This window comes from Tupaia chinensis, unplaced genomic scaffold (genome assembly GCF_000334495.1).
Source record: "Tupaia chinensis unplaced genomic scaffold, TupChi_1.0 Scaffold146177_1, whole genome shotgun sequence".
NCBI lineage: Eukaryota > Metazoa > Chordata > Mammalia > Scandentia > Tupaiidae > Tupaia > Tupaia belangeri.
In genome coordinates, this window is record NW_006206032.1 from 1,209,462 (window position 1) to 1,228,644 (window position 19,183).

The 19,183-nt window shown below is 40.2% G+C and overlaps 1 protein-coding gene across 2 annotated transcripts in view; it reads right to left on the reverse strand.

Annotated features, from left to right (window-relative positions):
• The window catches only part of LTBP1 (latent transforming growth factor beta binding protein 1), a 269,142-nt gene that overhangs the window by 76,905 nt on the left and 173,054 nt on the right, over positions 1 to 19,183 (reverse strand). For both annotated transcript variants that reach the window (XM_014584279.2, XM_027768415.1), the window contains exons 17-20: positions 18,878 to 19,000; positions 17,420 to 17,542; positions 9,719 to 9,841; positions 4,666 to 4,791 (exon numbers count right to left, since the gene is read on the reverse strand). In XM_014584279.2, the coding sequence (XP_014439765.1) occupies positions 4,666 to 4,791; positions 9,719 to 9,841; positions 17,420 to 17,542; positions 18,878 to 19,000 (495 nt within the window). The remainder of the gene's footprint in view (positions 1 to 4,665; positions 4,792 to 9,718; positions 9,842 to 17,419; positions 17,543 to 18,877; positions 19,001 to 19,183) is intronic.

Consider the following 19,183-nt stretch of genomic DNA (forward strand, 5'->3'; position numbering starts at 1 on the left):
GGAAAGAGTAGACCTTGTTTTTAAAGACCCTTTCTAAAAAACAAAACAAAACAAAACAAAAAACCAACAAAAAAAACCCCCACTCAAGTAATATTCTCTTAGTATATTTTTCAGTTTCAGATCCTAAAACTACCAAAAACCTAAAACCCTTGGGGCCAAGCTGCCAGATGTAATCTATCATGGTGTCAGAGCACTTTGGTGTCCTACTTGGCTAAATCACGGAACAAAATATTTTCTCTTTGGTGATTGAGCTGAAGTTCTATCTCCATGCCACAAAACCACTAATTGCCTGGAGCACTGTCAGTGATGGCTTTATGATTTCATTCTATAGAAAATGTACCTCAACATTTGAAGGCAAACCAAGTTCTCAATTCATTATTTTTCTTACTTGGCAAGGCACCTAGACTGGGTTTTCTGGCTTCCAATGGACATAAAGTTAGCATAAGAGTATGAACCTCTCTTCTTTCAATTGTACTGGTATCACTGCTCTTAATAAAGTGCAAGAAGTGGGCCATCTTTGCAAGTTGCATTTGTGATGTTTTTCCCTTTTAGCCAAATGTGTTAGCAAAGAGTGGTTTATAGTAAATATCTAAAAAGGTATGGCATTAGAGTCGCTATAGCTGTTTAATAATCAGACACGATTCTTTGAATACTTTGAGTAAAATATTATAAGCGACAAGATGATCTTTTCCAATTGTGTAATTAAGTCTCTCAACAATAATAGGATTGTTTTGAAAACTAGGAGCAGAAGCTGATCACATACTCAAGCCAGAGTATTTATTTTGAAAAGTGAGAAATAACAACATCATCATCATCCAGGGGAAGAAAATAGAGAATTGGAACGCAGAATTAACATAGAAAGTTTTGACTTTTTCTTTCCAACTTAAAAATAGATAATGCTAGAAATGTATCTGATTTTTTAAAAAAAGAATCATTTACTTACTTTTATTTATTATTATTTTTTAATTTGCTATAGGGCATGTGCGTTCACCAGAGACATACAGGATTGGGGCAGGGGGTGGGGGGCAGAGTGAGGAAGCAAGCCTCCAGGTCCGAGATTTGAACTGTTGTCAGCCATGTGGGAGCCCAGCGCCTTAAGCACCACCATTACCTGTTGGCCCTGAAATATGTCTGATTTTTAAAACAGACTTTAAGTTTTAGGTTTGTAGTAAAATTATGCTGATTAAGGCTGCTGAACTCACGTGAACAAGTGGAGCTCGAGTCTCAGATCTAATGGTTTGAAATTTACGCTGGTGCATATGCACGTATGCCCAAAATCCCAGGAAGAGAATGTAGAAGGAATTGTGGCATGGCCATCCCTCTTGGGAGTGATTTCTCAGTTACCCTCTCTGTCTCTTTGGTAAGCACATGCGCTCTATGGCAAAAACAAACAAATTATAGAATTCCTATTGTTTCCCCCAACCTTATCCACTATCAACATCCAGGGTGGTACATTTGATACAACTGATGAGACTCCCACAATGATATGTCATTATCGACTGAAGTCCGCAGTTAATGTTAGGACTCACGCTTGGTGAACTCAAACTTTTTATCCTTCTGTCTGGACAGAATTCACACTGACAGCGAGGAATGGGGTCCTTGGCTGGCCATCTATGCCCATTTGTCTATTTATTAATGGTTCTTTGTCATTCAGCCAATGGGAGGCTAGTTTGAAAAGCACATAATATAATTTCATTTTTCACTCAGACACAAAATTTTGATAGTAGACACTGAACAAATACTTGTTGAATAAACAAATAAGGATGTTTTCTAAAGGACAGGGCTTTCGGGGGTGATTTTGGTCACGGTTTAGTCATGACTCACTAAGGATGGCAAACAATGGAGGAAACAATGCCCAAGTTCTGTGAGCTCCACATGCTCCATAAGTGTTACTGAACTCCTTGGGGATCCCTGCTCGATGAATGTGGCCATTTTATCATGTGAATAGGCTAGAGGGCCAGTGACATACCCAACCCATGGTAGTCATCCAAGAACTCAGCTAAAAACATGACTGGGAGAACACAGTGGCACCTGGCCCCGTGTAGAATGGAAGAAGGCATAGGAGAGAAGTATTGCAAGCCACAGAGCAGCAGGCGTTTTCCCACAGGGCCAGGGGACAGATGTGGTAATCCTTGGGAATCGGACTGCCACAAGTTTCTCTGGTCTTCTCCCACTCACATGTGATCTGCTGCTGCTGAAGAAACTAAACCCCTAGTCAGCTCATGAATGCAATAACTAATATCTTTCATATGAAGCAAAATTTCACAATAAAAAAAGGGGGAAGAAGTGAAAGAGCATAAGACTTGTGAATTTTTTTTTAAACAAGCAGATTAGGTAAAATGGGATGTCAAAGGTGAGCTGAGTGAAAGAACTCTGTATTGTTTTTATACACAGATAAATTCTAGCTGGAGGGTGAAAGGTGGTGGCAGGAAAAGAAACTATAACTGAGAGATAAAAGGCAAGGCAATGAGTGGGTAGGTGGCAAGAGTGCCAGCTTCTCAGTGTCAGTCCAGACACCGTGCACATCAGCTCCATTGCTAAATCCTGATCACATGAGCTGGCTTTATCCTCTACCACAGCCAGGGTAGAATCAGGACACAGCACTATGGCCGTAAGTTTCGGACTAAGTCCAACAAAAGATTTGGACCATTTAACATATTCACGTGAGCCCATAAAAAAATGAAATCCTTGCAGAGCTTATCCTAGAAAGAGAAAAACATGCCTAATAATTAGGGATCTTTCTTATTCTGTTACCGTAGATCAGCATAATATTCCAAAAAAAACCCCTATTTTAATACAAATAAAATTGTCTAGGTATTGAACTAAGAAAATATAGATCAAATATCCAGGAGAATATACTTAATGAACAGAGAAGTTTGCAAAGTGCTACAAGTTTTCTAAACACACGTTTTAACTCAAGTCTTTGCCAAGTGTATGACCAATGACATTAACAGCAAACTAAATGAGTGATTACGTAACTTTTGAGTTGTAGGAATTAGTACAGTGGTTTTTTTAAAAGGTACAGAAATTTAAAAAATCTATTAAGTACAAAAGACAAAATAAATGCAAACATATATTGGGTTGTCAGTAAAGTTATGACACATTTGTGCACAGAAAGACATAGAAAACCACAACACAAGGTTTCCGACAACCTGATAGTTGCATTTGATATTTTTCTGGAATAACCGCTTTACTGGTGAGCACTTGAGGGGACATTCTTTTTCTGAATGTAGCTTGGGCATGGCACAACCATCAACAGTTACCACGTGGACTCTTTTTCACTGAAGGAAGTCTTACTATGCATGATTTAGAGCTAATCTAAGAAGCAAACCTGCCTCTTGGGGGAATGCAGGGATTCTGCAAATCTGCTTTAGTAACTCAGATGTGCTAGCATCCTGTCCCTCAGCTAGGGAATACCATAATCCCTCTAGAAGAATGTATGCATTCATGCAGTGTCTTTTCAAAAAGCCCTGGTCTCTGAGCTCTAAATATAAAATTAACATAAAACTCAAACCACTGAAGCATGGATTCCTTGTAAATCTCTCATCGCCCACTTTATTATGATGTTTTCCTCCAATTCCCAACTTTTGATCCCTTCCAAACCCCTGAATCTGTTAGCTCAAACCCCATCCTGCACTATCTTTCTTCCACTTGAAGCCAACTCTGGCATCCATGTTTTGTCTGCTCAGCAGGAGAGCAATTTCAGCAATCTCCTCCTTTTTATAAGATCAGTTTATTCCTCCCAATATAATAATTAGTTTCAGATGAACCTAGTCACCAGTCTTCGGCTTGGTTCCACAGTGGTACTAGAGAGAAGAGCAGATACTTCCTGTTGCACTATTTTTTAGGGCAAAGAATCTGGGTACTAACTTAGCCAGGAACAGAACTTGGGCAATTTACTTTGTTAAAATGCTGCCAGGTTTTGATAACCCAGATTCTCAAAGAGATGGACAAAAATTATGATTACAGCATTCTTTTACTTTGAAAAAGGTTCCCATGAATTATCCCTCAAGAATTATTACCTACTAATACTAGGTCATCAAGAGCACAAATCTTATCAAAATAACCAGTGCCATACCCCTGCAAACATACAGAGGTTACAAATAATGAATACTGACAGATAAAAACACATTACCATAGAGATAAGCATATTAGAAGAATAATTCTAGAAAACCCTTGTTTACAGTAGTACAGAGAAATAAAAATAAAGCAGGACATCATATATATATATATATGTGTATATATGTGTATATATATATATATATATATATATATATATATATGATCAGGATGATCTACAAGACAAAAAATACAAGCAAAACAGAGTCCCAGGTTCCAACAGAGAAGTTGCCACAGTTTTCTTTTAAGTCTCTCCCTGCACACACCTAGAACCGTCAACCTCTGCATATTCCAACTCGTTAATTTAGCACCAGTAGTGCAATCATCTGTGAGTATTTTTACCATCATAACCCCGGGTTATCCTCTTTGTAAATCCCAGCAACCCCTGAGCTACGCTTTTTGGTATCAATCACCTTGATGTAACGTGTTGAAGCTGTGAGCTATGAGCATCTCTTTAGCATCTTAGCCTTTGCCTATTTAAGTAGAAACCAATCTCCTCTCTGCTTTGTCACACAGTAACATATGATTTCTTATGGCTTATCTTACCTTCACATGCCCGGCCATCTGCAGAGATGGAGAAGCCCTGTTCACAGACACAGTGAAAAGAACCTTCTGTGTTTAGACACTCCCCGTGAGGCCCACAGAGTCCTGGCTGTTCACACTCATTAATATCTGGAATGTAAGAGAGAGTTTCACAGGGTCTCAGTCATAAGAGTAAGGAAAGTCGATTACAAAATGGCTAGACTTTTCTTTTTTAATGTATGTAGCACAACTCCTCTCTTTGTCCATATAACACACCACAGAACAAACCGAATTGTCATGAAAGAAAAACTATTTAGTTTGATTCATAGGAAACAGTCAATGCCCAGCCATTTTTGACAAATAAAAAAATAGCAATTCCATAGGTTCAACAAAAGGCTATCTCTCTCTCTCTCTCTCTCTTATTTAATAGATTTTTCCTATAGGGTACCTGTATTCGCCAGAGAGACAGAGAGAGAGATCACCTCCCCCTGCCCACCCCAGGGAGAATGGCCACTGCAATCCCTTCTCCTCCATTCTCCTCTCGGGATCTTGGGCACACACACACATGTGCCTGGTGTAAGTTTTAAGACACTGGGTTGGGACTTGAACCATGGGAGTCCCGCGATGTAACCATTACACCATCTGCTGGTTCTTAATTTAGACATATTGGAGACTTGAAGAACATTCTAATACGATAAATAACTTTGAGAAATAGTCTTTATTGGTTGAAAATCCTTTTTCCTCTCCTGTCCTCTCCCACTAAGTCCCACTGAGTGCTCTCAAGTCTGTTATACCCAATTATCACTGGGTGCAGGCAACTTGTCACACCCTTGCCCTTCGATCCCTAGGATGTACACTTCTAAGGGCAAGGCTGGATGTGTCTCCCTTCAAGTGTTTGACCCTTAAATGGCACTCCACAAAGGTTTGCTGACTATATTAATAAAACAGATTCCAATCAATAGTTGGTTGAAATAGTAATGGAAGTAAAAATACAAGAAAAACAAGGTCTTTTAAGACCAGGAAAGTTCCTATTATTTGCCAGGCTCTGTGATGATGAAATAAGTGAGTGAAAGCAGAATATTAGCATAGTGCCTAAGCCACAACGAGGGTCAGAGAGCCGTAGCTCAGGTTATGAAGACTCATGAACAGACCATGCAGTAGTTAAACTTGCATTGGCTATCTTCCACTCTGCTTGCCCTCAATGTGAGCAATTACAGACCTGGTGGCCAGGGTCAAGAGGTGGTCCTGAATACTGGTAACATATGGAATGTCCCGCTTATTGTTCCTGTAAACCCATTCTAATTATGTTGGCTCACAGTGCCCAAGATGATAACAAACAGCTCCTCGAGGCTCGTCCACCTGTTCACAATGGCACTGGTGCATACAGTTGCTTATTTGCACTATGTTGAACCTGTTGGTTTACGCATCTGTGACTCTCATTATACTGATTTCTTCCTGAGGAACAGAACTGCATACTTTAACTCTGAGTTACAAACTCCTAATACTGTACATTGATGTGTTTTATGAATGTTGAGTCACCAAAATTCTCAGTTATGCACATTCTCTACTAACTGAACAGTGATTGGTGATGGTCCTCATTAATTAGGGTCACAGAGACAATTACCCATCCTCAGGACCATCGAGATGGTAGCTCCTATCTTCATGAAGCCTCATAGACCATCCTTTACCACTTACTAGAGGTCCTCAATAAATCCTCTTAAGAGTCCATCTTTAAATAAATTGAAAACATTTGCTTAAGGCTTGCTACAAGAGCAGATAAATAAGACGGGCCCTTGCCACCAGGAAGCTCACAGTATACTAGGAGAGGCAGGAATCCACAAGAATAACTGCAGGGAAAAGGTAGAGATCATGAGTGCCTGATAGAGACTTCCAGAGAATGCTTACACCGACCCTGTGGTTCTCCTCCCCCAATAAAATCACCTATATCCAGGATCTCCTGCAACTTTTCGCTCTGCCCTGGTGATCTAACAAAAATTCCGGCATTACTAATTGATCTATATCTCTTTATAAATCCTGAACTCTTCACCCTTACACATGCTGTATAATCCTGATCATTTGGCCTACCTACTGATGATTTAAAATAAGAAACCAGTAAGAATCACTCATATTTTCTTAATGACCTTCTCGCTCTTGTTATTGTCACTAATTTTCAAATACTTCAAGGAAAAGCAATGAATCAGCTACTTATTCATTTCTCAATGTGATTTCCTGTGTGGACTTCTTCACTGCTTTTATAAAATCTCTGAAACCACCTATGTTTGCTCTCTGTCTCTTGGTAAGACTTCAGATCTTTTAACAAATCTGACCTCCTCTGAGTCCTTGGTTCCATTCTTTCCTCCAAACCCGCTGCTCAGAGCCACCTCTATCTGGAAAGAAGTTCCATCAAGTCCCACTGGCCTAAGGATCAAGTCCAAGACCCATATCCATCTTGCCAAGCCCTAGCAGCTGAGATCTCTTCCTCATTCTGTCCTATGCCTCAGTGCGACCCTTTAAAAGCTGCCTGCTTTGTAACTTTGCATGGAAAATTCATGGGTACAAAGTTCTTGTTTCAAAAGAAGTCACTGATCAACAAGTAATTGTCTGAAAAGTTTGGTGACAGGAACTGAAGACGAATGCCCAGACTTTTTTTCCAGGAAACTGCTAAGAAAGAACTACATGATTATCTGGAACTAAAGAAACATATGCATTCAATTTGAATTGTACTTATTGAGGCATTTCTAAACTATGCTGCTAGTGACTCGGAGCTGAAAGCCAGACTATATTTAAGTTGGGTTTCTTTCATGGGTCCGAGATCCCACAGAAATTCACAGCTTGGCATGTGTAAGTCAAAATGTGAAACTGAAGTGTGTTCTGAATCTCCAGTGTATCCTGACACATTCCTAAAGAGACTATTAACAAGGAATTTGCTGGATATACTGTCTGTATTCCATCATTAGTCTTGCCGGGGGGATCTTAAATAGACTCCTAACTTAAAATGCCTGATTGAATATGGAACTGTTTTCAGAATATTAGGCAAGGTTTAGTGTTTGTGCCTGTCACAGTTTGTTATTTAAATATGCCCCATGGTTATTAGCACTGTCAATTAATCATATTTTTGGCATTAACACAAACTTTGAAATCTACACCTATCTGTAGAGTGCCGGCATGATCATGGGAGCAGTGAGAAGTAGAATTCTAACTTGAGGCAGAATGAAAGATCATGAAGTGGCCTCCCATGACAGAGCAGAAGAGATCATTTAAAACAAGATGAGTACTTATTCCATTACAAACATCTCCACAAAGAAGGAAACAGGACAGATTTAGAGACATTATTCCTTAAGCAGTACTAAGACCTGCTTCAAAAATGCCTTTCATTTGTTTGAACTTACAGTTTTCAAACAGACAATTTATTCTGGAAAAGAACAACAAAGGTGACAGAATAAAGTGAATTCAATAATGATTGATAGTTGATAAAATTCCATATGCTTGGAGCAGTCAAAGTTGTTACTGAACTATACTTAATGTATTGAGAAGTACAGCAGTGCAATTAATGAATCAGATACCTTATTTAGTTCTCTGGAATTTAACTGCAGACGTTAAATTTCAAAATTTGCTACATGAAATCTTTGTCTGTTTAGATACTAAGATTTGGTTTTGTTTCTATTTGGCCAAAATAAAATGTGACAAGAGAGAAGAAAGAAATAAATTGCTGCTTTTCAACCAAAAAGTCTATAATAAAGGATTCAGGTAATTTATTTATTAATTAAATATCTTGGCATTTTTATATAAATCAGAATTCACTTTGTTAAAATGTAAAACTTCCCAACCAGAAATATTCTCACATAAATTTATAATTCAAATGTTCCTTCCCTACCACATTAAATTCAAGGACACTTAATTTCCACAATGGGCAAATTGAAAAACTTAAAATCATTAAACTTGCATCAGTGTATCATAATGGCAAATACAAATGTGATATGAAATGAGGTACATGGCAGTATGTTTAAGGGCATTAATTTTAAAAGACTTTTTATTCAAACGTCTATAACCCTGAGACACACAGCTGGGTATGGATAGTGACCAGGTAGGGTATACTACTATTCCAGTACCATATTTAGACAGTAGACACCAACCTCTCCTTCAAGAATATTGTAATTTGGAACATGTGAGATGAATCATAATTTAGGGCAATCCTAAATTAAAAAATCACACGTTTAGTAGTTGTGGATAAAAAACAACTCCAACAATCTTTTACTGATTTTACTTTGAAATATGCTACACAGTTCTATAATGGTAGAAAAATAATAAAAAAATTGATTCAAATATCAAAAATCAATCACTATAAAGGTAAATGTAAGCATGACTTTTTAATGGGAAAAATGGGCATGGATATTTAAAGAGTAATAAATACAGAAAAGCTTGTAGGGCAGTCGGGTATAACAAAACGTGTAAGAGCAAATGATCTACTTTTTAAGTTTTGGTTAGAGTGAACAGAGAAACCTACAGAATTCAGCACACAGTAATCCTCAATTAAAACTGCTATAACTGTTAGAATGTGAGTTATGTTGCTGTGTTTTTATTAGTTCTTTTAGTACTGAATGTGATAGTACTTTTTAAAAATATATAAAATCGTGACCAAATTATCAGTGAGGCTTTTTAGGAAGAGGAAATAACAATGGTGGGTACTAGATCAGAAGAAGGATCAGGAAAAGGTCAGAAAATTTCAGTGCGGAGACAAAATAAAGTATGCCTATGAAAGACATAAATGAAGTTAAAAGATAATTCAGAAGCTAGAACCAAGATTGGCCAATGGAAGGAAAATATCTGTTTTACATAAACCATGCAAACTGAGGACACGGTTCTGACACACCTGAGCTTTGGACATGATGCCAAACAAAGTATATCCTGTACTTGAAAAAAGTACTTCCTATACGTCATTCAGATCCAAGAAAAACATTTTAATAATACAAATTGACATAGATTCTGTATATATAAATTAAGTGACAAAACCACAGGCTCAGAAAAGCATTGCAAAACTGAAAAACTAGGTAAATAATGACTGAAAAAAAAAATGTACCTTGACATTCCTTATGTTCATTTAGCTGGAATCCAACCGGACAAGTGCAGTCATACGACCCTTCAGTATTGATGCAGTCTCCTCCCTGGCAAACATTGTTGTCCTCCAAGCATTCATTGATATCTACAAACCAATTTAAAAATCTTTGAAAAACTAAATAACATATATTATTAAAAAGCTAGACTTTTTTCTCTTTACACACAAAAATCACATAACTACATTATTTTAGATAATTATAACACATGTTTTTAAATGAGTGGCAGTCTAAGAGTTTTTAAAAATGAGACATTTTTAAAAGACATAGCTTCTTTTTTTTTTTGGAGAGGTTTTTACTATAGGGCGCGTGCGCTCACCAGACAGAGAGAGAGAAAGTGAGAAATCACCCCTCCCCCATGGGGGATGACCACACCACAATCCCCTTTCCTCCATTCTCTTCTCGGGATTTTGGGCACACACGCACATGCGCCCACATGAGTTCAAGCCACCAGGTCCGGGACTCAAACCACAGTGGACTACATGGGAGTTCAGCGACATAGCCATCACACTATCTTCTGGTCCCAAGACATAGCTTTGAGCAACATATAAAGAGAAGTTTTAAACATCTGATGAAATTAATAAGAGAAAAAGTAGAAATTCCATAATGAACAATCTTCATGATAAAGAGCAAAAATATTTATAAAATATTGTTAAATTCCTTTTTCATATAAATATGCAATTATTATGCATCAATTATACATAATTGTTAACTATATATTGAGCATACTTGACATGCTTCATCTGGTTATACTTGATCCCGTATTATGCATTATGCAAAAAATTTTAGAGTATTTGGCATGCCCTCAAGGAGAAATGTACATTCAAAGAAACAAAGTGTATTATATTTTTAAAAATAAATAAAAGATTAAATTGCCTTATATACCCAAGAACAATTTGATATAAAATTGTCAAGAAATGTAACCATTTGGCAAAAGAATAGTACCAACTTTAGAGGTCACATGAGTTTAGCAAAAATAAATATCATAAATGTTTAAAAAAAGTTTCACTGAGCCAGTCTCTTATAATCTAGTAGTTAAAGGAGTCAGATCCCACATGGTTGACACAGTTGAAGTCCTGGCAGCTTGAAAAACATGCCAGGAATATGGGCATGCATGCCTCAAATCCCAACAAGAAGAAAAAACAGAGGAGAAGGGATAGAAGTGTGACCACACCCCACTGGGAGGTTCTTTCTTTTTCCTCCCTCCCTCCCTCCCTCCCTTCCTTCTTTCCTTCCTTCCTTCCTTCCTTCCTCCTTCTTTCCTTCCTTAATTTAATTTGAGGCTAATGTTTAGTAGCTCTTACTAATGAGAAGACCATTTGCTAAATTGATATAAATGCCTCACATCCGGGTAGCTCTATCCTGGTGTGCCTTTTCCCTTCATTCTCTAAGAGTGGGTGCCTCTTCCCTCCAGGGACCTCTGAACTTGGGATTCATTTCCTCTCCAGTGTCCCCCCTTTCCCTTACCAGCTTTTTTTTATGTTCCAGGTTTATATGAAGAGCTGGAAAAAGCTTCCAACCCAGTAGTTTTTGTCCTTGACTGGTAACAATGTAAAGGACATAGCCCCACTGGGCACTTGGCCCTCTCGTTCTCCCTTCTGGGATGCGGTCTGGCTTTCAGAAACCCCGCACAGTGGAGGCTTTGGTCCCCTTACTGCTGCCAGCGATGACGCCTCTGCCGGGGACTCACATTCTCCTGCCGGGAGCTCTCTTCTCTCTGGTGCGTGGTCTTCCCAGGGATGCGTATAGTGGGTGTGCACCCACTGTGGGATGCAGAATGGCTTACACCTGAAGTTTCTTTTCCTCTAACTAAGGAATTGCCCTAGTCCAGGCAATGTATAGTGACCTTCCTGCTCAAGGACTCATTTGGGCATTTTTCTGCTGTTGTATGACAGAGGGCCCTGGCTTCCAGCCCATGAGAAATCAGAAGGGGGACCTGAAAAAATGTTGGGTTAAGGAAAAGTCTCGTAAAAATAGAATTGAGGGGGAAAAAAAGGAAAAATAAATCTAAGCTCCATCCTCCCTTGAATTTCTTTTTTTGTCCCCCTAAAGTATCAGCCCCTGCCCCTCCTGGAGTGGGAGGGATTGAGAAAGTGGCTGGTTACCGGGTGCAAGGCCTCTGCTTTGCCACTTGCAAGCTCTGTGGCTGAGAGGCAGGTTCTTGGTCCTTCTGCCTGGTTTTCCTCTGCAGAATGGGCTGTTTTAAGGACTAGAGATCATTATTAGGATGAGATGGTATTTTTGGTGACACCTTTGAGACGCTAAAGGCACTCTGTGAATGGGTGCTGAGCGGAAGCACTCATTGGCCATCTGCATCAGGCCCTCGAGGCTTATGTTCCTCAACTGTCACAGAAAGCAGGGGATGAGTGGCACCACGGTCCCTCCCTGCTTGACCATTTTCTTCCTTCCTTCCTTCCTTCCTTCCTTCCTTCCTTCCTTCCTTCCTCTTTCTTTCTTTTGTCTCTGTCTGGTGAAGTCAAGTACCCTCTGGATTATAGACAAACAAATTAGGGCCAAGAGGTAGCATGGTGGTTAAGGTGCTGGATCCCACATGACTGACTCCACAGTTCAAATCCCAGACCCAGTGACTTGAGAAAAATATGTTGGGCACGTGTGAATATGTGATCAAAATTCTGAGAGAAGAATGGAGAAGGGATTGCAGTGTAGCCGTCCCCCCTTGGTGAAGGATGATTTCTCACTTTCCTTCTTTCTCTGTCTCTTTCTGACAAGCATACACACCTTACAGCAAAAATCTAAAAATAAAAACAAAGTAAGTTTCATGAAAGAGAATCTATTTATAGTCTTGACAGCAAGCAGGGTAGAATGTGGAGGAGGTGGAGAAGAGGAGGGAGTTTTTGCAGAAGGGGCGAGCAGCAAGATCAAAAGTCTCATTGAAGTCACTCAACAACCGTCATCAACAGGGTTGGTGTTCCTTGGATTATACACACACACACATATACATACATATAGTATATGTGCAACTACAAGTGGTGTATGTAACTAGTAATGAGTTTTGACTGTAAGCATGGGACAATGAATGACTCTCTTGCTGCATGAACATCATCAGGCAGTTCTTTCTGGAGGACCATCTATTACCACATTTACTCCAGGTCAGAGCTCATTATTCATAACACACTCCATTTCCTATTCTGTTGTGTATGTGCAGGATTTAAATTAACACTGAAGAAAGCTAAAAACAAAACCTTCTTTGTTTTCTCAGATTTTGGCACTTTATGGTATTTCTTGCATGTAATTATGATTGCTGTTCAAATGCTTGAAAGGTTCCAGGAAGATGCGAGTATGGAGATGACTGCAGGCCCTCTCAAACTCCCTGATGTCTGGTTCAAGCATGGATACAGTGAATTCAGTTTTCCTCACAGAATCCAATCACCCAATGAGCTGGTTTCTGTGCAATTCACAGGGCACCCACAAGAGAAATGAGAGAGTGCCTTATTGCCTCATTCTGTCAAAATACAAACTAGTTATTGTGAGTGTTGACCCAGATTAAAGTGTTTGTTGCCGAACACTGACCCTAAAACATAATATGTAGCCAGAGTGACTGTCTCAACCAGAGGGGGTTAACATTTTTTTTTTTCATGTGTTTTTCCAGCTGGGCTGTTTGACTGGGTTTTTGTTGCTGTTGTTGTTTTTTGTTTTTTTTTCTGTTTGACTGGTTTGTTGTTGTTGTTGTTGTTTTTTGTTTTTTTTTGTTTTTTAAATTTATTGTAATGAAAGAGAGGGAGGGTGAGAGAACATGATAGGGGACGGAATGAGAGAGACAGAGATATGTTTTGTTTTGTTTAAAGGTCTTTGCCATAGAGTATGTGCTCTTGCCAGAAAGAGACAGTGAGAGGGAAAATGAGAAAGCACCCATAAGGGGATGGCCACATTGCAAACTCTTCTCCTCTCAGGATTTTAGGCATGTACACACATGTGCCCAGTGTGATTTCCAAGCCACCAGGTCTGGGACTCAAACCAAGGTCGACCATGTGGCAGTCCAGCATCTTAAACACCACACCACCTGCTGGTCCTAAAATAAGTATTTTTAACAGGGTAAAGTCAGCTGTATTGGTTTTTGCCTAAAACAGTGCCCAAGGTATATGTGGCACTAAATAAATATTTGCTGAATGAATATATAAATGAATAAGGAATGACTCAACTTGGAAAGAAATACCAGAAGAAACGAAATGCTATCTCTTCTCCCCACCTTTTAAAATTCTGTCCACAAAGAAATAACCATGATAAAAGGGCAAGAGAAGCCGGAACAAGTAATGAATCATCTTCTTGGGTTCTGAGAGGTACCTGCAGGGAGTCACCTCAGTGAGGGGTTGGGGAAGGGTTAAAGATTGTGTCTGGGGACCAGCAGAGGAGATTAAGGCAGCTGAATCCCACATGAACAACTGCATGGTTTGAGTCCCAGAACAGGAGGCTTGAAAATACACTGGGTGGGGACCAGCAGATGGTAGAATTGTTACATCATTGGACTCCCAAGCAGTCAACCGCAGTTCAAGTCCCAGACTCAGTGGCTTACTCTCACGCCAGGTACATGTGTGGGCAAGCCCAAGATCCCAAGAGGAGAATAGAGGAGAAGGGATTGCAATGTGGCCATCCCACCTGGGTGGTGATTTCTCCCTTTTTCTCCATCTTTTCGGCGAGTGCACAAATCTCTCTTAGAAAAAAAAAAATACACTAGGTGCATGTACATGCATGCCCAAAATCCCAAGAGGAGAACAGAGGAGAGGGAGTGCAACGTGGTCATTCCTCCTGGGGCTGCTTTCTCTCTCTCTCTCTCACTCTCTCTCTCTCTCTCTCTGTTTCATTCCTCCTGGGGCTGCTTGCTCTCTCTCTCTCTCTCTCTCTCTCTATTTGGTCTTTCTCTGGTTAGTGCATGTGCACCATAGCTTCTGCCAAAAGAAAAAAAATTGTGCCTGGAAGGGAGAACAAGTTGGAGGCAGAGCCTTTGAAGGCTGAGATGCCTGAGAGTTCTAAGAACCAGGACCACTGAGACCATCCATCGTCACAGACTGAGTGACTACTGAGCCTGCTGGAGCATACAGAAATGAGCACGACATCAGGACTCTGACTCTACAAGAAGGCCAGCAGCATTATTGGGTAATGCTGTAAGAAAACAAGGTCTTTGCCAGAGTTATTAGAGGAAAATTACACATGCAAATATAAAAGCCAACAAGAAAGATGGCTCTTCCTCCCACAGCTGAGAGGGATGTGAGCATCAGAGCTCAGTTAATTACAGCCAAATACCACTGAGGAGGGTCAGAAACAGTACTAGTGAAGGATTAGTAGACTGAAGTGCTAATATAGTTTCAATGGAAGCTCCAAATTAGCTGGATAAACTCCAGTGCTATTTATACCTCAGACTATTAGGAAAATCAGCTCAGATTTTAAAAGAACTTAACTACATATTCTAAAAGAACCTTTCTTGTGGAATATAAAATTTATCATATACAATATATATAATTATAATATATGATATATAATTATATATGATCTATTTATGTTCTTGTGGAACATATATATATAAACAAATATATATAATATAAAAATATATAAACACTATATATACTTATTATAAACAAAAATGTTTATATATATAGCTAGCTATAGGGTGTGTGCCTGCTCACTAGAGGGAAAGAAAGGCACAGAAAGAGAGAGAGAAATCATCCCTCCCTTGGGGGATGGCCATCCTGCAATCCCATCCCCTTCATTCTCCTCTTGGGATTTTGGACACACATGTATGTGCCCAGCATGTTTCTCCAGCTGCTAGGTCCAATTACAAACCATGCAGTCGGTCGTGTGGGATCCAGCCATCTTAACCTCTGAACCACCTGCTAGCCCCTGTATATTAATAATGAAGAACAAGTTCACTAAAATGTTTTTGTCAGGCTTCTCATGCAATGGAATTTTTAGGATTAAACATCTCCAACTTCTGTTAAGATAGTTACAGCCAAAATAGAGGAACATGCCCTCTAATGAATATTGATTACCTGCAACTTCATCAATGGCCTGGTTACCTTCTGAGGTTAGCTAGGAATTAGGGAAGAAGAGATGCTGATGGCCAGCTTAGGTTTTCAGAGCCTTAGCATCTACCATACCACCTACATGGGTCTAGAGTAGATTCTTCCAGAACTGGCACCCCTCAATACAACTGCCTTCCCACCTTGGAAGGCAATTATGTGGAACCACTAACATGTATCCATTTTTTGGAGTTCCCCAAGTACTATTTTCCAGACACATACATATCTTCTTGTATTATCACTATATGACCAATCTGTCTGTTTCTTTTTTTTTTTTTTTTCTTTTAGGTATACTGATCACCATATTCCGTGGTGTTTTTAATCCTTTGGAGCACATTATCACCTGAAAATAAAATCCTAAAAGTTGATGGAGGTCAGAAGGTAGCATGAAGGTTAAGGCATTGGATCCTACACAGTAGGCTACATGGTTTGAATCCCAGACCCAGCAGCTTGAAAATCATGCCAGGCACATGTGCATGCATACCCAAAATCCCAAGAGGAGACTGGAGGAGAAGGGATTGTGGCATGGCTAGCCCCCAAGAGGGTGATCTCTCACTTTCCCTTTCTCTCTGTCTCTGTTTCTCTCTGGTGAGCACACGTACCCCACAGCAAAACACTAAAAAAGTTTATGAGCTGATTCATAGACAATAGGCTAATGAAGGCCTCTCAAACTGTCCAAACTGCCCTCTGCAATGGTCGAGTCATTTTACATTTCTGGCAGCAACAGGGACATTTTGTGACCACTTACGCCAAGTCCTCTGTTCAGAAATTCAGGATGCCACAAACTACAGTGGCTTCTTCTCAGCACATGAACTAGGAGGAAGAAAAGATCTGGCGCCATTGAAATGTGTGCCATACATTCACTAAGAAGTTCACCCCCTTCTCTCAAAGGTGCAATTAAGACTCTCACTCAAAAACTGCCTCTGCATGCCTCTGCCATATGCATGTTTCTGATTTCATAACTGATAAATAACTGATAAATGCAAAGCAGTAGGTGCAATTTAAAAAAATAAAAGCTGTCACTGTCACTAAACAGAGTCGACAGTGATAGACATGGAGGTAAAGGAGAAAAAGAAGCCTGTTGGGAGATCTTCCTCTCTCCTGACGTAGGACTGGCTCAGGAGCCCTGACCTCTGCAGAGAGCTGGCGTCCGGGCAGGGAATGAAAGTGGCTAACGAACGCACAATGCTGTCCATGAGGGATAGCTTTTAGAAACATGTTATACAAAAAGCTCAAAACTGAATTAAAACTTGGCTCTTAGAAACCCTCCAATTATCTGGAAATTGAACTTGCATTTACTTATTTGGAATATCTGAAAGTTGGCCTTGCATAAATAAGGTGTTATCCTTGAGCACTAGGCACCACGGGTAAACTCTCCACAGCTGGTAAACTTCAACTCCTTCCTTCTTGCAGCTGACACAGTTCTACAAGCGAGCTCCCAGCAGTGCCAGGGAAACCTGGATTCTACTCCCTTCTTTGCATTATTTGTGTGACTATGGGGAGGATACTTGGCCAGGACCTAATATCCTCAACTGTGAAGTCAGAAGTTTGGCCTCAAGGACAGAGGCTGAGATGATGTCCAGAACTCTCCTGATTCTGACATCTTACAATTTAGCACCCAGGAGCAATTCTCACCTTCACAATGGTCTCCAAGCGCAGATGCCCTGTAGCCTTGGTCACACACACACTGGAAGGAGCCCTCTGTGTTCCTGCAGTGTCCGTGACTGCAGAGATGACGGTGCTGGCATTCATCAATGTCTACGAGCAAGAGAGGACACAGAAGCTGTAGGAGTGGTGCGTCACATGGTTTCAACCACGCCTATAAAGGAAACCCATAAACTATCCGGTTTGTAATTGCGATCCTGTGCTCCACCGCGATATTTCAGCCAATGACAGACCACACGTAGAACAGTGACCCCGTAAGATACCCTAGTGTGGAGTGGGCTATACCATCTGGGTTTGGATAAATACACTCTGTGATGTTTGCACAAAAATGACACTGCTTTACATGCATCTCTCAAATGTATCCCTGTAATTTAGAGTTTTCATTATATGGCTTAAAAGAAATTCTAGTTAAAGGTCAGTAATTCCCTAGGAGAGAAAATCCAGATGAACTGAAAGGTGTAACTGATGAGTTCAGAACCTGCATGTATTAATCTCAATGTTCAGTGATGAGTGGCAAATACTTGGCTGTAACCTGTACACCTTGCCGAAACAGGGATTTCTTTATTAAATGCAATAATAACACTCTGAGTGTAAAAGCACACAGGCCTGTGGCTACAGTGATGCACAGACAGTGCCACTGTTTGGGAGAGTGGATACCACAAGGGAGGCCTGGGTTCCTGAGCCAACCTGTACTCGCTTGGCAAAGTTGCACGTGCCTGTCACCCTTGCTAATTGGGAGGCTGGGACAGTGAGACCCTGCCAATAATACCTCTCTCTATCTCTCCCCCACACCCCTCTGATAAAAAGGAAAAGAGCACAGTCCTGTGATAGTCTAAAGCAAGGGCCGGCAAACTAAAAGGCACAGGCCAAATCCATCTCACTACATAATTATAAAGTTTTCCTGGAAAACAGCACCACATACTCATTTACTAATTGGCTCTTTATAGAAGTGTGCTAACTCCTGATCTAAAGTGTCACAGACCACGTATGTTTCTTTTTCACTAATTTACTGTTCAGCCCCCTAGCAGTTAGCCTTCCATATTCCCCGTCCCTCAACAATGATCTTGTCGTAAAATCTAATGGTGCACCCCCTTCTCTCAGCTCATCTGATATCCACATGGCCACAAAATCCTTTCTGTGACACAGAATTACACAGAGAGGTATACTTTCTTCTTTCTAATATTAATGCCTAGGCCCTGATTATTAATGCCTAGGCTCTGATCACTAATGCCTAGGCCCTGATCACTAATGCCATGTTCTTCAGATTTCACTCTTTCATATTTCATGGACTTTCCTGACTTAGGTCTGGGAGTAAAATGCAATCGTTTAGGTAATTTTTAAAAGCCACTCTCACTTTACTGTCTATACATTTTCACAGACAAGGAGCCCTGAGCTGAAATCTCAGTAGTCTGTCTTCCACACTCCTACCTTCACACTGATCTTCAGTTGCCGACAGCTGGTATCCCTGTCCACAGGTACACCTGAAGGAGCCTTCCGTGTTTTTGCACTGCCCATTTATGCACAGGTTCCCTTGCTGACATTCATCAATATCTGCAAACACAAGGAAAAACAACTGTTTGGGGAAAAAAGATGGCCCAGGAGAATACAGTGTTCCCTGCAATGCATTCTGGGATTACTACTTTAAAACTAATAGGTACTTTTTATGGGAGGCACTATAAACTTCAGTGTGCATCAGCCCACCAGTGTTCCTCGTATCAGCCTCAGCCTGCTGAA